Source organism: Rattus norvegicus, chromosome 3 (genome assembly GCF_021556685.1).
Source record: "Rattus norvegicus strain SHRSP/BbbUtx chromosome 3, alternate assembly SHRSP_T2T, whole genome shotgun sequence".
In the NCBI taxonomy this organism is placed as follows: Eukaryota; Metazoa; Chordata; class Mammalia; order Rodentia; family Muridae; genus Rattus; species Rattus norvegicus.
This window is the reverse complement of record NC_141536.1, coordinates 112991202-113017119: the sequence shown is the minus strand read 5'-3', so window position 1 is coordinate 113017119 and position 25918 is coordinate 112991202. Positions and strand designations below refer to the sequence as shown.

At 40.8% G+C, this 25918-nt stretch overlaps 2 protein-coding genes across 5 annotated transcripts in view; one reads left to right on the top strand and one right to left on the bottom strand.

The window, feature by feature from the left end:
* Fgf7 (fibroblast growth factor 7) overlaps positions 1–23146 on the bottom strand; it is a 51733-nt gene extending 28587 nt beyond the window's left edge. Inside the window, exons 1-2 of one of the 2 annotated variants that reach the window (XM_087650302.1) lie at positions 22954–23146; positions 21813–22368 (exon numbers count right to left, since the gene is read on the bottom strand). In XM_087650302.1, coding sequence (XP_087506428.1) covers positions 21813–22098 — 286 coding nt within the window. In that variant the 5' untranslated portion in view covers positions 22099–22368; positions 22954–23146. 2 annotated transcript variants of the gene reach the window in all.
* Fam227b (family with sequence similarity 227, member B) overlaps positions 1–25918 on the top strand; it is a 166406-nt gene that overhangs the window by 94929 nt on the left and 45559 nt on the right. The gene's annotated exons all lie outside the window — the stretch shown is intronic.

Here is a 25918-nt window from a genome sequence, read left to right as displayed (position 1 = left end):
TAATGTTTCACACAAAGTTTAGAGATAAATGATTGCCAGTGTTTATTTCAGTTTTCACAAATATAAATTAGCATTTTAAATTCTACCCAAAAAAATCAATTTGTCAAGTAATAAAGTTTGCTATTACATTAAGAAAATTTTTCCAAATTTCTATTTCTTCTCTACTTATTAAAGCCAAGCTCCTATTTTCTGGGTGAGTCTTATCCACTAGATGTCCAGCTCATGAACTGCAACTGGAAAACCCACATGTTACTACCTTAATGCAAAATGTATTTTAGCTTGTTCCCCTAGGCAAGGGACTTTCCTAACCTCTGCTAACTGCCATGTGGCTGTGAAAGTAAAAGCTTGGTTAAAAATCATTTTAAATAAAAAATTAATAGTGCCAATCTTCAAGAAAGCCCTGAAAGTTGGTACTTTCATTTCCTTGCGTTTCCTTGATTGCTAAGGATGTTTAACATTTACTATCGTTCTTCTATTGCTGTAACTCTGTGATATTGCTTGAAATCTGGCATGGTGATTTCTCTAGCATTCTTCCTTTTCCCTAGGATTGTTCTGCCTCTCCGGGGCCTTTTGTATTTCCACATGGGTTCTAGGATGGTCTCTTCTGTTTCTGTAAAATGTTATGTGGGGATTTTGACTGAGATTGCATTGAATCTGTAAACTGCCTTGGGTAGGATGATTGTTTCCTCAGTGTTAATTCTTCCAATCCATGGATGTGGGGGTTTTTCATCTTCTAATGTCTCACATTCTCTTCCTTTAGTGTATTAAAGTTTTAGTTTTATAGGTCTTTTACTTCCTTGGTTATGATATTCCAAGATACTCTCTGGGACTGTTGTGAGTGGGGACATTGCCATGATCTCTTTCTCAGCATGCTTACAATTGATAGAGTAAGGCTACAGCTTTTTCTAAATTGACTTTGTATCCTGCCACATTTCTGAAAATGTTGATCATTTTTAGGAGTTTGCTGCTGGAATTTTGAGATCTCTTGTGCATAATACCATCTGCACATAGTGATAATTTGACTTCTTTTCCTATTAAATCCTTTTAATTTTCATCTCTTGTCTTGTTGCTCTTGCTGGTGTTTCAAGCATTTTATTGAAAGAGAGTAGTGACAGTAAACAACCATTTCTTATTCCAGATTTAATTCAACACACAGAAACCAGTGTGAAAAATTATCAAAAGATAAATAAATAAAAGTAGATCTACTATCTAACCCCGCTCTACCATAATCCCAAGGACTTGGCACCCTACTCCATAGAAGTTTGCTCAGCCGTGCTCATTGCCACCCTGCTTACAATAACTAGGAAGGAAACAACCTAAGTGTTGTTCAACTGTGAGTGAATAATAAAAATATGATACATCTTCATAATGGAATGCTATTCATCCTTAAAGAAAAATGAAATCATGGAATTTGTAGGTAAATGAATGAAACAAGAAAACATTATACTGAATGAGGCAATCCAGACACACAACAAAAGCAAGGGGGCAATGGACAAAGTGAGTGGGGGAGGTTAACTAGAAAGGGAGGGAGGAGAGTAATGCAGAGATAGAGGAGGAAAGGGGAGAAATAATACTAAGGATGTTTGAAAGGCCATAACCAAACATTATTTCATACACTTTCTTAAAAATACATATATAACATATTTGATGATACACACATGTGTGAATATATTATACATGTATGATATACTATATATGATTTAAATTCAAGTATACCACTATGATCATAATGTTCCCTTCAAGAGCTATTGATGAACCAAACCCCGAGTGCCAGCCATAGGAAGCCTCATTTCCAATTGTTGATTACAGTGGTCTAAGTGACCCCCAAGAACAACAGAGGCTATTGCCATTGTATTTAGATTCTTCCTCAAAGTTGAGAGTTAAAAGTGTATTGCTAAAGACATCACACACTCCAAGCCCAGGACTTGGAGGAATAGATGGGACTGACCTGGAATCCTGCTCTTGAGGACTAAGTCTTACAGTATCCAAAAGCGTTATCCAAGATGCCGAGGAAGCAAAGCAATCAATAGGCATACCAGCTGTAGAGCCCACGGGCCACAACAATGGCCATCCTGCCACAACACCCCCCGCAGTTCAGTAGTGGCTCTTAGATCTTGGCAGTAGACAACAGCTGTCTGCTGGGATGTAAGATCCACTCAGTAGGAGAGGTCATGGGAGTCGAGGACAGTCATGACTGTCCTATGACTACCATCAACAAGAGGGTACCCAGAACATGCTCCAAACTCAGAAGGGTGTGGCTGGTTATGTATTAAGAAACTTTATGGTATGATGCCTTGTGCCCATTCTGCATTTCCAGAAGCCACTTTCCTGACACAGAGAGTCACAGGATTATAATATCTTTACTGTAAAGTAAGCTCTTTGAATAGCTGCCCTATCATACATTACAGTTTTATAGAATAGATTGAAATATTGAACAGGTGTCAACAAAGTAAAATTCAAGCTATAAGAAAGGCAAAGTGTCAGGATTCAGGTTTAGGGTTTCGGTGATGTGTGTCTATAAGCAGGAGAGACCAGACCTGGCATCAATTCATTTGAAAAAGATTAGAACTTCAATAGATAAGCTTAAGATGGGTCATCGTCTGCTCCAAACTATTTTTGTGGAAGTTGGATGTCCTAGCACAGCTACAGTGTTACCAAGGAAGCAATAATCTTGTTGCTTCCAGCCCCACCCTTTTGAGTTTGGAGCATGTTCTGGGTACCCTCTTGTTGATGGTAGTCATAGAAAACTGGTGAGCAATGAACAATTGAGAGACCTATGAGTAAGGAGTATACTTTGTTTAGTTTAGAATGGATTATCTTACATCAAAATGTAGCTGCCTTGATTAATACTACCGCTGTCATATAAGGATTATTCTATAAGGTAAAGAGTTTATTAATTTAATCACATTTAAATTAAATAGATGTTTATCTCAATATAGTTTTTTCCATGCAGAAATAAGCAACCAGAACAAGTAGGGGCCTATATGATACTATGTAAATTGAAAGTAAGCAGCAGGAAAACCCGGCGTCCTCACAGCCTAAGACTTTGAGAATATACATACATATGGAATGGGGATGTCAATCCAGACCTCAGGTCTTCAGGTCTCTATAAGCCAGCCAAGCATTTTAAGTAGCTGAAAATCATTATGGACACTAAGAGAAATGATCCTAGTGGTCAGTCGGTTTAAACTTCTCACCAAAGGAGCATCTGAGGAAATGGACTAACCTTTGTAAACTTCATTGTGGGAATGATTATGGTGAAGGGCAGGGTGCTGGCCAGTGTTCAGCAGTGCTGGGTAAGTCATCGTCTTGTGGTACGAGACCACAGTTTTCTCTTCAGTATAGGAAACATTGATTGTGTGAATCCCTCATCATCTCAGCTCATGGACTCTCACCAGAAAACACAAGTCCTCACCACTTATACAATAAATCTGTCACCCTGATAGTCCACGCAAGTCATTTTTCCTGACATTGTGTTTATTCAAAGTCACTCGTTCTGTCTGAGACTTTTATCTCATTTGCAAATCAAAAATAGCAATGTGGACACCATTGGATTCTTTCAAGATTGTAACTAGATGTTGCATATGAGTTGTTAGTGTTTGTGCCTCGTTTTTTGTGGAGAAAAGCTCCACAATTGTCAGCCAGCACGGCCATGTATTTGTTATATTTTGGAAAACACAACATCACTGCTTGTAACTCCTTTTCTTCAGTGGCACAGGGACAAAGTAAAATCCCAAACCAGTTCATGGACAGATATCACTCTTTTTTCACCATGGACAGTGAAGAGTGGTCCTTGCTCCCATAATCCAGAGTATAAGTACCTTCCAGGTACAGTGTTACTCATCCTGGTACGCCACAGTCAAAGGTCTAATTAATAGAAGGGGAGAAAAGCACTTACTGGGGTTGGTTTGAGCCGTCTCACATGGTCATAGTAAGATGCCAGCGCTAAGGATGCTGTCAGGCCTGGCTCTTACACTGAGGAACTGAAGAGCCTTGGTCTCTGCCCTTTCCTAACCTCCATTCCTGGTCAGTGCCGAATGCAAGTCGGTGACTGTTTACGGAATGCATCACCTTAGCTAATAATTCCATTTTCCAAACTCAGTCGTGTGTATGTGGCAGTGAATAAAACAGACAAGAGTCTCCTGCTTTCTCCTCCTAGCTGGGGAAAGAGTTTATATTCAAGATAAAGATATAGTGAGTGTTGGAAAGAATATGGATTGGGTAGAGAAGATATAGATGTTCTCAGTGTGGAGGGGGGATGTAGCAATCCTGTAAAGACTAGGAAAAAGGGGAGAGGGAGCTACCTGTATATCTAACAGAAGAAATATTTCAGAGAGAGAGAGAGAGAGAGAGAGAGAGAGAGAGAGAGAGCGCTGCGGAAAGGCCACAATGCAAACACCATGCTCTAGGAACCATGAAGAATGGGAGGAAGCAGTGTGCGCAAAGGAGGTATCCATACTGAGTGAGGGCATAGGTTGGGTCTCCTGAGCGTCTGAAGACCACAAGGAAGACTTTAAGCTGAGTAGTAGCAGGCTCTAAAGGTTCCATTCTTGGAAAGTCTCGAGGGACATTTCATCGGTTATGTCTTGGAATGCTTAGACACGAGCATTCGGGTGGGGCCTTCCTGGTCCTGTGACAGTGTGCCTAAAATAGGAAATGACAGCTGCATGTGTCAGACAGAAAGAGTTCATATGAATATATAAATACAGATAGGTATATGTGCATGTCCATCAAAAGTTTCACACATGTATATCAGCCACTGTGTGGAAATCACTTTAAAAAGTGAAGAGAAAAACCAAAACATGTCAAAATTACAAACTCATATTTTTTCCTATCAGTTTCCTATGTGCTTGGATAAAACTATGATTACTCTAAATATACAATTATTGTGTATGATTTTAAATTAGGGAACAAAATGCATAAGAACCACCACAGGCTTTTGGAATCTTTGTTGGCACTTCGGCCACAAACCGTACTTTCTGTGAGTTTTGTACCAGTGTAAGAATGTCAAGCACGTCTGACTTTGAGGCACTTTCTCCAGTGCTTAGTGAGGCATCCACCAGAGCACAGCTGCCTGTGGGTGGAGCTCGGAGAGCCTGTGCCCCGCTCCCTTGTCCTGGACCTCTCCTGCTCACTCGATGTATCTGATTCCCTTTCTTTCTCTCTTGAGATCACCCGTCACTGCTCACTACCTATATTTCTTTCTAGTTCCTTCCTGACACCATTCCCTCAACTGGTTACCACCTTACTCTGTTCTCCTCCTCTTCATAATAGGAAGTTAAAGACAAAAACACTGAAGTACTTTGTCTGTGTCCTACCTCTGTGTTACTTTCCCTGTGCCATACTCGTTCTGCAGAGAGACACAGCACACCTAGCCTCCACTTGAGCCTTCCACAACAGCATCCACATCTTTTCCCACTTTTCTGCCCTCAGAAAGAAGTGTAATATCAAGGTCTAACAACCCCCACCTCTACCCCACCCCCACCTTTTTACAGTGACCCTACTTTCCCAGAACTCCTAACTCTTTCCATCTGTCCTCTTTCACCCCTTTGGGTTCACTTGCAGACATTCATTAACCCTCTGAGCTCCGTTTTTCCTAGGAAACTAGTGGATAATGGTCACAAATTACTTGCTGTAGAAGCCCATCCAACCGTCACACTGTTATCTCTGTACACTTTATTAACCAATGTCACCTCCACAAATACTAAATAAGAGAATTCCATAAGGCATTGGTACTTAGAAATCTACCATAGTTTATGAAAAAATATTTAAAAGAAAAGCTAATGTCCTTATTAGGAAAGCTGTGTAAATCATATAAAGTTTTAAGATGCTTGAGGAAGTCTGGTACAGTTGCCTACTGACGCTTTGTCAGACTTCAAATGATATAATTTAATTTGGCTATAAAAGCAATTAGAACTTATTTCATGATAAAAAGTTTCAAATACATTTTACATTATTTTATTTTCTCTGAAGAGATGAAGATATGAAGATAGCTATAGATATATATATAATTTTTAAAAACTAGACAGCTATTATCATCTGAACTTAATAGATCTTAGACATTTCATATAAACTAAATATTAGAAAAGTTAACAAACCATAAACAGAGCTGAAGTAAAACTCCATTTGTTTTAGATTAAAATACCACGAAGGAAAAAAAACTAATTTCAAGTGGGAAAACTTTCTAAATTTGGAATAATACTACTTAGGTTTTCGAATTATATTTAATCTGAAAAGAAAAGGGATTGCAGAAAATGTGACTGAACCAATCCTGACCTGCAAGGATTTAACCAGGGGAGCATGAGACTGTTGGTTAGAATGATGGAAGCTGGGAGAGTTTTCTATACATCTAAATCAAAATACTTTAGAACAACTAACAGCGAGAGACACAGGTCAGCTTTCTGAATTAAGCTGTCAACTATTCCCTTCTTTAATTAAAGGGGGCCTAGGATTTTATTATTTTTCTTTTCATTTTTTCCCTTAATTTTAAAGCAGTCTCATTCTATAGCCCACGTTGACTTTAAACTCGTGGCAATCTCCCTGCCTCAGCCAAGCCTTTAAACTGCTGGAATTACGAACATGAGCCACTATGATCACATTTAATTGATTCTTGAATGTGACGAGTGTAAAAAAGAGCTGGGAATATTTGACAATTTTCCTAGTCCTTGAGAGCAGATAAGCACAAGATGTCCTTGGTGTTTTGTTAATACTGCAGGGCTCCCAGTCCTGCGCAGACCTGCATGGGTGGGCTGCACTGGAGCTTAGCCTAACCATAAGCTCTCTAAACAATCAGAGGGACACAGACCCCACAAGAATAACCTTTGATGATCTTAAAGTTCTTGTCCCCCAGTTTGTCTCTGCCATTTCTGACCTTTCTTCCAAACCTGCCTGTTGAGTGGAATGAGCAGCACATACCTAATCAATGTCAAGAGATGAGTAAGGATAACATGTGTTATGTAGAAGTCCAGACGTCATGCTAAGACATAGAAAGGAAAGTGGTTGAACATGTTAAGTATCTGACCTAAATAGCAACAAGTTAAAACTCTAGAATGGCTAAATATCTGTGCAATTGATTTTCTTTTAATTTATTTATTCACTTTACATCTCAATGTCAGTCTCCCGTCACACAGATCCTCTTCCCACTTCCCACTCCCCTTCTCCTCTGAGAAGGGAAATGGCCCCTGGGTATCACACACACACACACACACACACACACACACACACACACACACACACAATCAAGTCACTGCAGGATTAGGCACATCCTCTCCCACTGTTCTGAATAAAGGTAGTAAGTATAGAGAATGCTGAATAAAGTAATTAGTAACTGCTATCACTACATGCACAGCACTGGCCTTAGCTGAGGTAGGAGCTGAGAGTAGGGAGAGAAAGGTGAGACAGGAGCAGAAGACTTGCAACACACATAGCTCTTAGAACTCTGACCTAAATCCAAGAGAAATACATTTCTTTTTAAAGGACAAACCACAGTAATGCCTCCTATCTGCATGGTAATTTATAATTTGCACATTCTACCCATCACAAAGTTTCCCCACAAAGCAGTGCTGAAGGGTAGAACGGAAGGGCCGGGAGACTCCTTAGAGAAGTTGACAGTCTGAGAACCAACACAATTTGCACTAAAGTGGAAAGCATATAGTTAACACGACCATGCAAATAGTGCAAAGTGAATTTCCAAAGCCTTAAGGAAGAGACAGAATAAATTAGTGGAACACCATAGCAGTTTTACATAGCCAAGTAGAAACTAAGTTGGAATAAAAATGCAGACAAGTAAAAGTTTCTTGAGTGCTGAGTTGAAGGAAGCTGTCAGTCCTTTGACTGAATCATTTGTGTTTGAATCGTTCTCGCTTAATTTAAATACCCTACTATCTTGACACTGCACTAGTTTTAAAGATAAAAAAGACGAATGAGAAAACTTCCCAAGCATCAAGGAGAACTGCCCAGCAATTCAAACACATCATGTTACTTATGCCTAAAAACCACGTAAAATAAAAATAAGAGTATGTAGGTCCAATGAAAGCATTAACAGCTTCTCCTACACTTGCAGAGAATCCCCGTATGTAATTAGACAGGAATTAGCTGATAGGGGTTTCAGTGAGACACATTTCTTTCAAAGCTTCACCTAGATCCATGACCATCCAGCTTATTAAGAATCGAAATTATAAATCACTCCATGCCCTGCTTTTTAATTAAATTGGTTTTTAGTTTCTTATGTTTGTGTATTCTAGACAATACTCTTCTGTCAGATGTATAGTTGATAAAGATTTCTTCCATCCTGTAAGCTGCCTCTTCATTGGCTTAATGATGTCCTTTGCTGTACAGAAACTTTATAGAGTTTTTAGGTTCCACTTATTGTTGGTCTGATTGCCCATGCTATCCACATCCTGTTTAGGAAGTCCTTGCAGTGCCTCTGAGTTGACACATAGTCCATTTCTGCTCTAACTGAATCCAAGTGGTACATGAGGGCTTTGTGTTGAGTTCTTGATCCTTTAGAGTTCAGTTTTGTGCAGGGTGAGAGAAATAACTCTAGTTTTGTTCTTTGGCATGTGTATATCCAGCTTTCCTGGTTTATCCATAAGGTAAATAAAGATTAGAACAACTTTGAAATTTTATCTTACCCTAGTCAGAATGGCTAAAATCCAAAAACCAGATTACAGCAACTACTGGTGTGGCTATGAAGAAAGGGGAACACTTACAGATTACTGGAGTGATTACTGGCACAGATATTTGGGGAGCCATTCTAGAAGTTCCTCAAAAACCTAGAAATAGATCTGCCATGAGGCCCAGCCATTCCACTCCTGGACATAGTCACAAAGAAGTCTGCATTCTAACGCAAAGCTGCCTGCTCATCCACAGTTACTGCTCAGCCACTGCTCATCACTGCTCTGTCTGTAGTAGCCACGAGCTATGCACCTATGCACCTATGCACCTATGCACAATAGAATTTTATTCAGCTATAAGGAAAAATGAAATTGGTAGGTAAATGGATAAACATTCTGAATGAGGTAACCTAGACTCAGAAAGACAAATGCCACATGGTCTCCCTCATATATGGATACTAGCTTTGAATCTTTACATATGTGTGCTAAGTGGGAGAATCCTTAAAAGTCAAAAAGCCAGAAAGAGGGTCTGGGGGAAGGAATGTCAGAAGACAGAACGTGGGTAGTGTGGATGGGGATATGGGATAGGAAGAACTAAGTGGGGTGGGAGATGGGAGGGCAAGGTAAAGAATGCAGCATGGAGGGATAACTAAGTTAGTTATGGCTGACTACGCCAAATGGAAACCTTCTGATGCAGGAGCTTCCTAAACTCTGTGTGTGTGTGTGTGTGTGTGTGTGTGTGTGTGTGTGTGAGAGAGAGAGAGAGAGAGAGAGAGAGGGGGGGGTGGTTAAAGGATTTACCTTATAACAAAGAGACAATACCTCTCTCAAACAGCATAAGTTATCTAACAAAAAGCCAGGTGCAAGCTACCTCTTTTCAAGGTGTTGGTCAGTAGGGTGGACTACCAGACTTCAGAAGCTATTGCCATAGCCATTGATTACCCTTCAGAACTCAAAAATACTCTAGTTCTGGAGATCCACATGGAGTCATAGAGCATGAAGAGTCATCCGTCCCCTTGGCTAGCTCTTATCCGGACGGAAGGCACAGTAGTTGAGGAGAAAGATAATGAGCAATGCTACCCCACTGTGACGGAGCCACAGTAACAACCGGCCTGACAAAACAGGTCTCCTGCTGCAATCCAGCATGACTGTTAGAGTGGTAGCATTCTCTGTGTTGAAGACCCACTTCACAATATGGATTCATGTCTGTTACTATTAAAAGGGCCAAGAGCCTGTGGCCAGGTAGGTCATAAGTGCCTAAGCACTCCTTCATACAGTACTCAATAGTCTTTGTGGAGTTGATATTCCCAAAGATGGTGAAATTTTCCCCATAGTAAATTGTTTATGTATCAATGCAGCCACAGTATACTGTACAACATATACTCTAAATCAATTTCAACAAATACTACTCTTTATTACTAAAAAGAACAATTGTAGCTTTGAGAACACAGAACTTCTAAACTTTTTATAGACACTAGAATAACTTAATGTCAATCATATCACAGTATCTATGTAATGTAGCAGAACTGCATTAACACTCATAACAGTAGGACCCCAAGGGAGGATGAGCTTAGTCCTGATGTGACTAGATGTCCCAGGTCTAGATCTACCCTAAAATTGACTGGTTTAATTTCGGAAATTAAGGTCTATTTGTGCATCTAGTATATAAATTATGCAGACACTAATGAGCAAAGTACAAACATATCTATAAATTTTGGAAACATACTCAAAGCTGTTTTTTTTCTGCATCTTTAGCAATCTTTAAGCAAAAGAAACTGAAATTACAGTATGAAGTCAAGGGATAGAGCAATGACAGATGGAGATGTCTTAATGGGGGAAGTTGGAATAAAGCATTAACGAGATAGAAGAAAATGCTAAGTAGTCATTAGACCATATGACAAGAAAGATTGTATGTGTATGTATTTGAGATACAAATTATCCCACAGCATGGAACAAATTAATATGTTGGTTTTAATGCTACCAGTCAGCGTTTAGTAATACAGTAGTGGGAACTTGAAGTCTGTTTCTGAGTTCAGCCTATTTGAGTTCACATCTACACTCTACACATTGCTTCCCTTAGGAGCTCAGAGCCAATCCCTACATACAAAGCATGCCCATCTGCCAGCCCATCCACACTTTGTGAAATGAGTCAGGTCACGTGAGCAAAGGATCGCACACGTATGCTGTTTGGGAGAAGCATTGTCTCTTTGTTATAAGGTAACTCCATCTAAAATTATACACACACAGGCACATAGACTTGCTGTAGTCAAAAGCTTAGTTATTATAAATGAAGGGGGCTGGCAGTAGAACACGTGTGACAGGAAAGTGTGCAGCAGGCCACACTGCATGCTATCATAATGCTCATGTACGGGAATTCCCTACACTCTCCCATGCAGTGTCACTAAATGCCACACGGAAAGCTGGCAGACCTACTTCTCAGTTCTGCCCACTGTAACTGTGCTAACACCGGGTATCCAGGAATCCATCCACCAGTGCACGGAGAGGATACATCTTTCATGATCAGTTGAGTCATCCACTAGTTTCGAACACACCAAAATGTCATAATTAAAGTGAATGACACCGAATATGATACAAACAGGATCGTATATAATTTTAAAATTAATATTGGTGTAGCAATGAGCTAGATGGCCTGGCCAGTTCCCACGGAACTTTTTCTATTCCGTGAGGTATAGAAGATGGTAGCTCATGTCAGAGGAGGAGAGAGCGCATGGAATCCTTACAGCCGAGGAAATATTTCAGCACTTCCAGTACTGGCATTTATATTTTAAAAGAATTGAATTCTTTAGTCACTCAAACAGATGTTTCCTGTTATATGTTTACTACACAGTTTTTCTCAGAGACTAAATTCAAAGAGTTACAAGAACAGCAAACAAATTTATTTCTATGCAATGTAATGATTTGAATGTGAATGTCTAATAAACTATTAAAATACTTTAAAAGATCATAAAGTTTAAAGTAAATCTTAAAAGCCAAGATGCAGATTCATGCCAGTCTTCTCTGGGATCAACCGTGGTTCAATGTCTGACCAAACTGAAGCAAGGGAGACATGAAGAGGAGAGTTGGCTGGGGTTTTTCCAGGTCCAGAGTCCATCCATGAGGCCATGAAGTAGCCACATTATGATCTGGTTACCATTCATAGAAGAGACTTAAGCCTCACTTCTCACACACAGACAGCTCAGTGGTCTTACCTAAAGACAGCAGTTTGTCTCTACAATTCTACCCTAAAATGTTACCCATGTGTCTAAAAACCGTCACATCTCTGCTTCTCAGGAAGTACTGTGGGAAAAAGAATTTCTTCATAACAACAGTGTAGCCTTTACAGCCATCATTCAGACGCCTGACTCAAGTTACAATCGAAGATCGCAAAACCAAAAGGGAAATAAATGCTACTATATGTGTGAAAATATGTTTTTAAGCTAGCATAGCTTGAATTATGACTTCCAAAAATGTTCCCCTTCATAGAAAGTCATCATATGAAATGGAGTGGCCTCCCTATTCAGTTCATTTATTAATTCAAAGAGCAGTCTGTGATAGCCCCTGTGGGCTGCTGAGAGTACAGTAGTGAAGACCCTCCCGAAATGCGTTTCTAAGAAGAACGTTTTAGTTGGAGTAGTCATATTTTTAGTAAATTCTTCAATCAGATAAAATCTGATGATCTGTTACAAGCAAATGTTCTCATGGAGACTTTTTTTAAGGTTCTTATTTTTAATTCTGTGCATGGGTAGGAATACAGTGCCCACAGAGGCTAAAAGAAGGTGCTGGATTCCCCCTGGAGCTAGTGTGTGTGGTTGTGAACTGCCTAATATGGGTTCTGGGAACTAAACTCTGGTTCTATGCAAGAGCAGTGTGTACTCTTAACTGCTGAACCATCTCTCAATCCCAAAGATTTATTATTTTCTTATGGTGTGTGTGTGTGTGTGTGTGTGTGTGTGTGTGTGTGTGTGTGTGTGTGTGTTCATTTTTTGAAATAAAGAAACATCAGGATTGCCTATGATGAGCTCACACTGACACCTTGAGATGCTGGCCTGCTCTCCTTTGCTGTCAAACTTACACTGTGATGACAAACGTGTGTCTTAAAGCATTTGCTCCAAGGATAGTGCTCCTGAGCTTCTCTCTTGTCAGGCTCGGAAACCCCCTGTGTTCTCTAAACTCGCCTCCTCTGGCCCAACTCATCCCCTACTAAACTGTTAATTCTCTAAATATCCAAGCCGTGGAATTGTTTACTAGTCTTTAGTCTCTCAAAGGAAGGCATCGAGACTATTGAATTTAACAAAAGAATGAAAACAGAAAAGCCTCAATCTTTCAAATACCTTTCTTATTAGTGAAAGTGAGGAGTAAAGGGTGCACACTCCACAGACCTCCCATAACTCTGCCTCCCTGCCAAGAACCTGACCAAGCAGGGATGTGATCAGAAACACATCCAGAATCTCCTCTATAAGGCACAGAGACTCGTTGTTATCACGCCACTTCCTGATAAAAAAAAACAAAACAAAACAGTGAGAACAGATCCGGACTTCCTCCCTGTCCCCAGTCCTCTCTCCCAGTGCATATTTCCTTCCTCCAATCACTGTTCACTGTGTTCAAAATCAATCACTTAGACCAGAAGCAACTTGAGAAACTCTCGGGTCATGGTGGGAAGTCGGGGAAGGAAGTTGGAGGCAAGACCTGAAGGGAAGATCAATCAGGAATTCGGCTTTCTCAGTTTTTGTTTTCCTATATAGCCCAGGACCACCTGCCATGGGGACACCACCCACAATGCACTGGGCCCTCCTACATCAATCATTAATCAAAGAAATGACCCACAGATGTGCCCACAGGCAAGCAGCTGGAGGCAGTTCCTCAGTTGGTATTTCCTCTTCCCTGATGACTCTAGTGTGTGTCAAATTAACACAAAACCAATCAGCACAAGGACCATTCTCACTAATAGACAGATTCCCAAGCTAAATAACTACTCTGAGTTATTTTTCTGCTAGCACAGTTTATTTTAATTCTTAAAGGTTTTCTTGGTTTTCTCTCTGTCTTCTTTCAATATAGATGTTCCTTAAGTCAATATCAGCTATGAATTATTTCTTCTGGGTATACTTCTTGATAAAAATAAGAATGAATGTTGCGATGGACCACTGCTCTTCAAGCTTGGTCTTCATGTCACCCTGATACCTAATCCCCAATGTCCCCAATACTATCTGTGCCTTCTTATGCAGTCAGCCTTAATAACAAACTTCCACTGGCCCCTTCGAATTACATAGAAAAAACTTAGCCAAATTGCTTGTGGAGAATAAATAGTTTTATTTCTGAAGGATAAAAAATAAGAAAAAAGTGAGGTGTGTTTTTCTTTTCTTTTAGCAAAGCTTTTAGTTCCTGTTCACATCAATTTTCTTGATAATTTAACAACATATTTTTACTTACACCTGATTTTAAATATGTAATCAATTAAATGAAAAATATATTTATGGACTGTAAACCTTTCTGCCTTCTTCCTCTGGCTAAGTGCAGCACCCTGGAGCAGAAGGAGATAAAAGGAGAGCAGTCCAGTGTGAATGCCAGCTACACACAGAGGGAGCTAGCGCTGAGCGGGTGCCCCAGTGCACAGCTGTACACTGTGATCGAAGCTGGTGAACACCTGAGGCGTGTTTGCCCTTCACCCTTTAAAACCTCAGTTGAGCGGGCCTCCAGCAGGTTTCCTATAAGATCCTATAATTCAGATTTCTAAATGCCTTTTGGTCAGTTAGTGAAGCTTGTCATTGATGAGATTGGAATTACAGCGCTTTACTTGCACTACCTTTGTGCTAAGTGAAATAAAAGTCTGCTGTTTGTACATGAGTACATGGGATGAGAGTCTGCTGTTTGTACATGAGTACATGGGATGAGAGTCTGCTGTTTGTACATGAGTACATGGGATGAGAGTCTGCTGTTTGTACATGAGTACATGGGATGAGAGTCTGCTGTTTGTACATGAGTACATGGGATGAGAGTCTGCTGTTTGTACATGAGTACATGGGATGAGAGTCTGCTGTTTGTACATGAGTACATGGGATGAGAGTCTGCTGTTTGTACATGAGTACATGGGATGAGAGTCTGCTGTTTGTATATGAGTACATGGGATGAGAGTCTGTTGTTTGTACATGAGTACATGGGATGAGAGTCTGCTGTTTGTACATGAGTACATGGGATGAGAGTCTGTTGTTTGTACATGAGTACATGGGATGAGGATTTTCAGTCACCTTGACATCATGAAGCATTTTAGGTGACTGTATGAGAAATGGTTCTGTAGTTTGTTGGTTGCCCAGGCATAGCTACAGGCCTCATTTCCTTCAGGAAACAGTCCCATAATGCTGCCTAGAGTGCAGACATAACATCCAGTCAGGCTTTAGTGCCACTGGGAATCTCTGGATTTAGACCTCCATCGTCATGCAAAACACTGTCTTAATGCAGACTAACATGCAAGCTTCATTGTCCACAAAACTGCCAGGCTCAAGTGGTTCTGAAATAATGGGGCAGTTCTGGGCAGTTGTGTGGCTTTTTTATTTCAGACAAATAGCTGAGTAATGGGTTGACTTAGTTCTTGACTACTCTAAAGATGGATCCCAGTTTGCTCTCAGGTTGCAAATTAATGAAGTTTAAGTGTTCTACCAAGAATAAGAGCAGGGGGCAAAGGAGTAGCCTCTCGTCAAGTCAGTGTGGAAACCCCCGTAGAATATCTCCTTGAAGTTGAGGCTGACCATAGTGTAACATAGGCTCAGAGAATTCTGCTGTAAGGAACTAATGGAGCGTTATTAACCGAGTAGTTCCCAGTCAGCAAGCCAGAGAAACAGCTTGAGGAAACACCATTAATATCTCAAGGGACACCAGTGTTCTAAGAAATACAATTTGGAAACACTGCCTTAAGGCAACTATGCAAACTGAGTTGATTCTGAGTCTCGTCTCAAATATTTCTGTCAACATATCCATAATTGCATCCAAAACTCAAAAACAAACATAAAATGAGAAATATGATGGGAAATGAAAACTATGCCTCTTAAGAAACGTGAAGCATGGTATTTAAAAATACTGAATTATTTCTCTACTTAGGGTAGGTCTACAGATAAGTTCAAATGCAGAGATGAACTTTGGTCAAGAATTACTTAAATGCTCAGTGACTTTTTATTTTTAATTACGTGTGTGTGGTGAAGGAGGTAAGTGCACATGTGAGAACAGGTACCTGCACAACCCAGAAGAGGCTGGTGGGAGTCCTGGGGCTGGAGGTACCCGACATGGGTGCTGAGCACTGAGTTCAGGTCCTCTGCAGAAGGCAGTGCCTGCCCAGAACTACTGAGCCGTCTTCCATCGCTGTTCGGTGACCTTTAACACAGCTCTTCAGAGCATTGCACAAAGGAGGGTTTTTATTTTCAAGCTGCTTGGGGTGCGGGAAGATTAACTATTGCCCTGACTTTTCCCCAATATGTTATATGGCGTCTGTGAAATTTAAATGTAGAGATACTGTGTTGTTCCACAGTAATGCTACAGATGTTACCATGCCACCAGGGCTATTTACTCCAAAACAAAGACAAAATGTAACACAAGTGCAGCCTTCATGTTGTGTATAATCCCAGCCTTGGGCAGAGGACAAGGACCTGGCCTCCAGTCCTTTCCCCTAGACTGGGGACATTCTTTGGGGACCTGTGGTTCTGTCCCCACTGGGTTTTCTAGGTTAGCCACTGTCTTTTACAGTCTCTTGCCTTTGAATTTAGTAGCATGGCTATGAGAAACGAAAGCCTAATTTAGAAGTGTCTGCGTTCCCAGTCAGAAGCAGACACTGATGTCTGTACCTCCCTTGGCCCCCTGCTCCAGCACCTGTCACAATGCAGCTGTGTCATCCAATTAAGCAGCCTTCTTCTATCATGCCACTGGGCTGTCCTTACATGCATGTCTAGGCCCGTTCCGCACATATTGATGCCATTGGGATTAGTCCAAGTGGCCTAGAAGAAGTCCTTGATTCATAATTCAGAGATGGATTCCTCCAGTCTATAGGTGGGGGTGGTTTAACTTTGGAGTCCTCTAAAATGCAAGAGTTCCAGAACGTTTACGAGCACCCCTGAGATGGCTCAGTCTGCACCCCACTCCCCACCTACCACCCCTACCCTGTCCCTAAGCAACAGTTTGCAACCCTAGCTATGCATTCATCTCTAGCTGGAAAACTGTAAGGAATACTGATTTCCTGTTTCCTCCCTCCTAGTGAGATTCTGATTCAATTAAACTACAATTCATCCAGTACTCTAACATGATTCCCACAGTGTAGTAGTTCTCAGCCTTGGAAGAATCTCAGAATCATCTAGAGAGCTTTTAAAATTCCTGATGCCCAGACTGCACCCTAGATCAACTTAATGAGAGTCTTTGTGGATGGGATCTGGCATAGTAATTTTTACAGGTCCCAGCTGAATACAATATTCAGCCAAGATTGAGAAATAGAAGAAGAAAAAAAAAATCTAGAGAAAGCAGCTCCTTCCACATGTCTAAAATCCTCCCCCCCTCACTCCCTCAGGTCACTCTGGCCTTTGGTTCTCCTTACCCACAGGCTGCAGAGATCTTACATGGCTTAGCTGTAGGAAAAAGACCATTTGATCTGGACCAATGCAGAGATGGCCAGTTTGGAACTGGAGAGATGGCTCTGGTTAAGAGCATGGACTGCTCTTGCAGAGGATCTGACTTCAATTTTTAAAACCCATATCGGGCAATTCACAACCTTCCTGTAACTCTGCCTTGATGGGTTCTAAACACCTGCGGCCTCAAAGAGACATCTGCACAGACACACGTATAATTAAAACTAAGAAAAGTAAACACGAACAACTGGTTATTTTAAGTGAGGAGATGTTAAGAGACCATGCTTGAGCCCTTGAAGTAAATAGCATTTAGTAAGTTTCAAATACTTGCCATAACTTAGTAAGGATTATAATATGGAAAAATTAAGATCAGAGTTTTCATAGAGTAGCCAACATTTCTAAATCTGCCCCCCAGCAATTTATTCATCCTTCATATTTTAAAGACTTGAAATTCCTTTAATAAAGAATTCCAGTCACCAGCTCTAGAAGATTCCAGCTTGTCAATCATGTCTAGGATTTTGTTTTGTATAGGTCCTTATCTTTTTTAAAAAAGGTCTTACATTTATAAATTTGTTTATTTTGATGGTATGTGTTGTTCTTGCACAAAAATTACTAGCTGGGACTCTTTGGGACACAAGCACATTTACACTCCCGGCATTCTAAGATCTTGTGTATACTTGGGGGGTACTACAGAGACTAGTGCAGACAGGAACCCATCCAAAGAATTGTTGACGATTGAGTTGCTGGAGATTCTGTGGCCAAAGTCAAATCCAACAATGCTGTGTTTATTTGTGTTCTGCCAACTGGGAGGCCACATCCCATCACAGCCTACCAATCCAAAAGAGGATGTTGCCAAGCCATTGGCCAACCCTCAGAACAAATAACCCTTTCTTGCTATGTAACTAACAATGCTCAAAAGGGCAGATGAACTTCCTCCAGAATCAGAGGCTCTGGCCATCAAGGAGTTCTCCAGAAGAATGGATGGTGTTAACTATTGTTGGGAACACAATATTTCAGTTACTGAATACAAACAAAGCAGGAAAATGATCCTAAGGGGCCGGGCCCTCCATCCCACATCTGTCTCTCACTGCTGCCATCTCTCACTCAGCACCTCAGCTCCCAGCTAAACAGCAGCGTTATTCTTGTCAGGTGTGGAGTGATTGCCTCTGTCTGCTGATGAGCTGGCCGATCCAATAATTATCTAAATCCAGCTCTGGCCTTGTCTCCAAGGGGACAGTCCTTACAACAGAAGCACTTGAAGCACTGACCATTCATTCCCTGTCCCCCATGATGCTGCCTACCAATGCTCTCCTTGTATATGAACTTCTCCTTCATCTCTTCTTGTTATACTCCAGTTTCATCAGTAGAGCTGAGTGAAAGTGGGAGGCCACCAGGGAAGAAGACAGAGGGGAGCAGTTCCCTTCTGGCTGTCCTAAAGAGTTGAAACTGTGGTCTACTTCTCTTGGCTTTTCCTGAATTCCCAAATCCTTGGTGAACTGTTTGGAGGGCTTGATTTGTTTGCTTTCTTTTTGCTAAACAATTTACTTATTCTGATCTAGATGCTTTCTGCAAGATAATATTAGCATGGAGGAGACTAAAGCAAGGGCTCCAAACACCACGATACCTGAAGTGAAGTTTCAATTCCCCTGAAGATTTGAGGCATGAGTGCTAACACCAGTCCACCACTCCCTTCTCTTCCTCTCTGCTCTAGGTCCACCTATCCCAAGTCTAACACCTTGGAAGCACATTATACTCCCAGATCTTTCACCTGTTTCTGCAATGCCTACCCATATCTACCAGTGTTTTATAAAGCATATTCCCAGGAGGTTAGTATGTGGTTCAGTGGGTAGCAGGTGTGCCTAGCATGTGTAGGACCCCAGGGTTCCATGCTTCCCTGGGGAAGTAAGCAGCCTGCCAAGTCTCATCCATATCCTGAGGTCAAGTTTCCTTTCATTCAAACAAAAGCCATGAGAGTGGCTAACAAGAAGAAATGAAAACTAATGCCATTGTAAAGGACCTCCAAAAAAGTTCAAGACCTGCTTAAAAGTGGAAGGCATCAGAACCACGAGAAGGAAGTCTGGAGTTCGATGTTGAGCTTTATTTCTTTCAGAACCCCACTCATTTGAATCCAGTCACTATTAACTGTCATTCTAAAGACAGCTGGAGGGGGACCTCCCCTGTAAGATCATTGAGCTAACTTTGAAGACTCTGAAGCCGCCCTGAACTTTTGTGATTGCATTTCTCATGCTGTTTGGTTACTGTGAACAACTTCTTCTGGGCACACTGTTCAGACCTGGATTCCCCGACTCAGTAGCTCCCGCCTCACATACGTCTCTCTGCTTATGTTCATTCTTAAAATGAGCAAGTCTGTCTCAACTAACAGGCAATGCTGACCAGAATTTTCTCCTAATAAATCATTTTCCTTTATTCTTCTGACCCTTGGATTTCCTACACACAAAAGAACTTGGGAGAAACCTTATCTTGTCTTTTCAGTAAGATGGCAGGACAAAGGTAACCATTTTATAGTTTACCTGAGAGATTCTCAGGAGGTTTTCTCTGTCCTGGAGACTGTACTATATCAAGAAAGTGTATAAATCTAGACTATTAAAAGGCTTGTAAGAAACTTATTTGCATAAATGATGTCAAGTCTTTCTTAGTTCAAGGCACTCTGATATTCCAACACCGTGATGTAGGGTGAGACTTGTGTCTTTCTTATTACTGTAGAGTTTGCTTCAGAGAAAAGGGGGTTTGCCAAGCAGGCTTTAGGGCTTCTCGGGTTTAGCAGGTTTCAAATTATAAAGTGATTTTACCAGTTTATAAATGTGTACAAATACTTGAAATTCACGAGCTCCAGGAATTTAACACAAACAAAATAAAATTCACATACATGTATATGTTCCAACTTAACTACTTTAATCTCAAATAATCATAAGTCATTTTCACTGGATGTTCCCACCAATTATTTTTTTACCTTTTTTATGAATTTGTAAAAACCATTCAAATGGATGTCATTAAGTTTAAAAAAGTTTACTGGTAAGCTATGATAATAACCTCATTACAAAATTTGAAATTAGCCCTGACTGCACTTTTACTTCACTTTTTGGGTGACAAGTAGGTAATAAGTATTGAGGCTTTACATTATGAGGTAATTCCCTGATTTATAACAGAATAGACTGTGAGAAGGAGAAAGTATTTTTGAAAAATCCATCCATGTTTGCAAGTTGAAGATTGGGAACACTAAGGAAGTGCCCCCAAAGTCATTGACAGGAATAGGATGCATGCTGGAACCGCCCTCTTGAACTCTGACCTTCTGCCAGATTCTATTACCCATGATAAGGCTCCCTGATTTTCAAATCAAATGAAAAGGCCACATAGACGTGGCTATCAGCAAATCCTCCTCCAGTGGCCATTTGTTGAGCTGAACCCCCTGGAATCAGTCCTCCAGAGCAAGCATGTTTCTTTACTCAGTTGGTATGAGCTATGGCTGAAACGAAGGTCCCTCATTGTCATTTTGGAAACAGAGTCATCAAACTCTTATTTACTGGTCAATGAGTTTAGAGACAAAAAGGTACTTCAGGAACAGATAAGGACAACTTGGGGTGTCCCTGACACAGACACCCAGCTACACTATTGTCTCCATGCATCCTTCTCCACCTATACTGGCACATATGCTATCAATACAGCAAACAGTGTCAACGCCACCCACACGATATTAATGCCAGCAAACCCATTTCCATGTGTGGGTTTTAAATACCTAAGGTAAATGTTGAGTGTGTGCTCTATGTCATTTAATTTAATACTACTAAGATTGGTAACTAAATGTAACCTAAATGAAAATCCAAGCCCTGATGTTTTAAGGTAAAAGAGCAAGTGGATTTTGAGGGGAAAGGGGAGTGCTCCAGGTGAAAATCTCAGACACAACCTGTCTTCCAATTCAGCTCACAGTCCTCAGAGTTATGTCCCTCTTAAATTAGCAACAGAGACCTGCACGACAGAGACCCTTGATAAAGAAACCGTTAGGAAGATCCGGTCCCTCCTGGGTGGGGAGTTAAGGAGTACAAATCACTAGACCAAAGATGGTTGAGGCATTACCGACTCCCTTCTGTTTTAGAAGCACACAATTGTCGATGCTCAGAACGCAGATTCTTAACCGGTTAGTACCATGGAAGAGCCCTTTCAAAGGCAACTCAACTGATAAAGACAGATACATCCTCTGCTCCTCAACTAATGGCTGGTAGTTTCCTGAACCTTCTGAGAACTCTATGCAAACTGCCACTGAGCTTTGCTAAGAAAACAATCACACGTCCTCTTGAGTACTTACTCACTGAAATGTTTTCTTACTAAAGAGTATTTTGGTTTTAAACCATAGTATATTTTCTAACTGGCTCGTGCTATCAGTTCCAACCATAAGGTGAGTACACTTGCCCTATTACCAGAGAAATTTTAGGGATTTAGTGCAGAAATCCCGAGGTAGAAAAATTAGGACTTGATATTTTACACTGGTTTTTGCCCCCATCGGAAAGGAGAACATGGCACCAGAGAGTGAACCTTAAACAAACCATAAAGAGCTAAGCAGGGTTGTGGTAAAAGCATCACTTACTGTAGCTGTTCCTCATCTCCTGGGTCCCTTTCACTTTGCCTCGTTTGTCAATCCTCAGGTACCACTGGGTGCGACAGAACAGTCTCCTCACCCTTATATCCCCTCCTTCCATGTAGTCATAACTTCTCGTGTGTCGCTCGGGGCTAGAACAGTTCACGCTCGTGGCCGTCTGCTCTGGACTCATGTCATTGCAAGCTAAAGATATGGTGCCCACAAGACAGACGAGGTGGAAGCACGATCTGTAGAGCGGAGTCGGCAGGATCCGTGTCAGTATCCATTTGCGCATTATAGAGCAGTGCCCCGGGTGTCCATGAATAACATAATGAGAACTGGACCTTGAGTTGATCGCTACTCCTAGGTCATGGGCCTCCTCCTGTCTGTGAACTGGAGATTGATTTGAGAAAAGGTCCTCGCTCTTTCCAAACTGTTAACCTTATCTTTTAGCTTCTGATGCCAATAAGAGGATTCCTTCTTCAGGAGCACAGTTGATGGGTATATCCTTGTAGAAACCGGTCGGAACAAGGCCAGTTGCTGCCGTGCATTTGCTGCTTGACTTCTGTTCGAAATGAAAGATTAGGAATGGGGAGGGGGAGGAGAAAGGGAGATAAAAAAAGAAATGTATGTATAAATTTCAGTAGGTAAATAGTCTAACATCTCAGTGTGACCAAATGTCGAAAGCTCATTTAAAACAGCTTCCACAGAAGATGTCAACATCTTTGCCACTTTGCACGTAGAGTCAGAAGAGCTATGCATTAGTGGAGAGACATCACAAGAAAACGGCACCATTCATTCCAGTTGCTATCTTGTTAGGAAACACCGTGTACTTACAGCTATTGGGTTAAATCGAGTTTTACAGCCACTATCGACAAAGTTGAAACACTCTCCTTGGGATCCATGAGTATACGCTTTTACATTTGTGCTTAATAATTATTTTCTCTGAAACTGCCCAGATTTTTCAAGTTAAGTGTCAGGATTGCCCTGGAGAACTTCAAGCGTCTCTTTCCATACGTACTACAGCACAATTTCTGTAGATATTTACACAGCTAAAAAGCCACCCCTCCCTCAGTACTCTAACCATAGAGAGAGAAAATCTTTCAGAAAAGATTCAGCATTGTTTAAAAGACAAATAACAGTAACTTACTTGTTCTGTTTGGAACAGCTGGGTACACAAGAGTTCCGTGTCTGCTGTCTGCCTGGTGCAACTTGAGCCTCTACTGTAGCTACAAACTATTTCTCAGCTGAGAAGTCCTCCAGCAGAATCATAATTGTTTCCATAAATCAACAGGCAAAAGGATTTTCTCCGTGTGTGAGCGCGTGCGCTTGTGTGAGTGCGTGGACCCTTTTATTCAGAGATTTTCAATAAATACCTTTGCTGACCTCATTGGAAGCAATTAAAGCTTAACCAGTGAGCTGTTCGTTGTCTGAAACAGCAGGAATAGATGAAGGCTTGTGTACCGTTGAGTGGTCATAAGGGGGAGCTATGGACACGGCTTTGGTTTAAATCCACAAGTGGGCATCCGCTCTGTGGAAACAGACCTCTGATTCTCAAGCACTTACATAGAGAAAGGGAAGTGTTAGCCCTTTTAAGCACAGAAGCTGTACAGTCTGTGAAAAACATTTCCTAGAACATATAGAAGGGCTTTCAATAGTTAGATGGTCTTTACAATACACTGGGGAGGTAAGTTCATATTCCTTCATACTCAGAGTACTAGAGCAGCAGGCTCAGGGCTGAGAGTAGGTATTCCTAGGCAAGAACATACCTTTTCTCAGATAGTGCACCATTGTGTGTGAGTCTTAGTTTCTTATTAGACTGGGATTCTAACAAACAATGTGGCCTTGGATCAGTCACTTACTTCCCTGTGGCCCAGCTGCTGCTTCAGGTATCAAATCAATGGCCATGCCTAATCAGACCAGTGCTGTGCTGTCATTTTAGCATCCCATCTTGTGATTTATTCCAACAGACGACTCACAGAAACAAAGGACACATGTTTTGCAAAACTATCATTCTTTTAGAAAAATGGTTTGTGCCTTGGTGTTTGACTTGTGCCTCCCTGAGAGCAATAGCATAAAAAAAAATAACTGATAAATCCAGTAATTGTAAGGCCAATAGCTAATGGACATAGGAGAGCCCTTTTGCTTTCCAAAATGAGTCTGTGCCTATCCTGTACTGAGCAAGATTGTAATTGTATTTTATATTTAGAATGGAGCCATTGTATCACCAATCTAAATGAGTATTTAAGAAAACATATGTTAAAATTCTCTTTTCCATGTACCTGCAACACACACACACATGCACACAAGTACACACACACACACACACACACACACACACACACACACACACACACGTCGCACTTAACATACACTACCACCAGGTGGTGCAGGTAGACCAAATAGAGACAGAGAACTAAATTGAATCAATTGGATGTGACCTTCCAGGGGACAGAGTCAGTACACCAACTTTGAAACATACACAATTATCTTCGATTCATGAAATATTGAAACACTGGGTTTTCAAAGCAGAGGAAGGTGTGCTGATCTATAACTGCATCTATTTAAAGCTAGAGAGCTCAGAACATGCCGTCATTTTTCTCCCAAGGAGGAAGAGGAAAGGACAGAAGGTATAATGATGTTCTCGGTGATACCCCACAGTCTATGGTGTATCAGTTATGAGCAGATTGTGAGTTCTTACGAGTTGACATTCCATCTAGAGAAACGGAGGTTATGCAGTCAGATCTCAGTGCACACTCCCTAGTGCTCAGTCTTTCTTTACAGCATACTACAGGGAGGGAGTGCCCGCAATGTTGAAAACAGGATATAAAATGACTATCTGAGTAATGTCACTGCATAGGTTACAGTCATACAGGAAATTGATTCAGTAGTTTAAATTCCTTTAGAAGTTATTGATTATTTTCCAATGGTGGGCCCAAGGTGGTGGGGAATTTGATTCCTGTGTCTTGAGACCCTAGCTTGTTAGAAATGTTCTCATTGAGCTAACAGTCCAGTTATCTCTAGGACAGATGCTCTCTCTGTCTTTTTGAGTTACACGGTGGCAGACATCTTCTGCCCTTACTGTAGTGTATACAGAGCAGAGAAGACGAGTTCTCTGTTCTTCACTCTTTCTAGAGAAAGGTAGCTTCATCCTTAGTTGAAAATATCCAGCTTATGCATAATCCATAAGAAAACAGGTCTGCATCTATTCATCAAATATTGACTTTAATGTTATAACCTGAAAAACGTCATATAGAAGTGGTATCTCAAAGAAAGAAGTGATATCTCATACTTGCTCCATGTGCTTTGGGGTTTGTATTTAAAATATATTATTTGTATTTAAAATACAAAACATAAAGGTACTTAAAATACATTTTAATACATTTGCATTTAAAATGCATTGAAAATTCACAGGATTCCTTTCATGCAGTCAGTTGCCATAGGAACTTCCTAAGCGATCTGCAGTACAGTCTTCATTCTGTGGGGAGACAAATGACAGAAGCTCCGACTTAGGGAATTTTACATTTCTGTCTCCATTTTCACCATGCTTAAACACAAAAGCTATGCACATATGTACAGATCTTTGTACCCTGCTCTTTTACATACAAAGAAGTATTATGACACACACAGACATGGTTGTACACACAAACATGGTTGTACACACAAACATGGTTGTACACACAGACATGGTTGTACACACAGAAATGGTTGTACGTTTTGCTCTTATTTTCACTTAGTAAAAATATGAATTTTCTCATGTCAGCATTTAGAAACCTCACTCATTCTCTACACTACATGCTATTCCATTGAGTGTGTGTGGTGTGTATGTGTGTGTGTGAGAGAGAGAGACAGAGAGAGAGAGAGAGAGAGAGAGAGAGAGAGAGAGAGAGAGAATGTACCTAGCCAACCTCTGTGAACATTTCATTTTGACCCATATATTTTACTGTGGAAATATTACAATGACTGTTATTTTATGGTATACAAATATAGCTATAGGGCTATTTTCCAAAAGCTGTCTAGATATCTGCCTTCTGGTTCCAGGTAGGATAGAGACTCTTGATATTGGGACAAAGTTGATTTCTATTTATAAAAATGACTGTGTGTGCTGTGCTGTA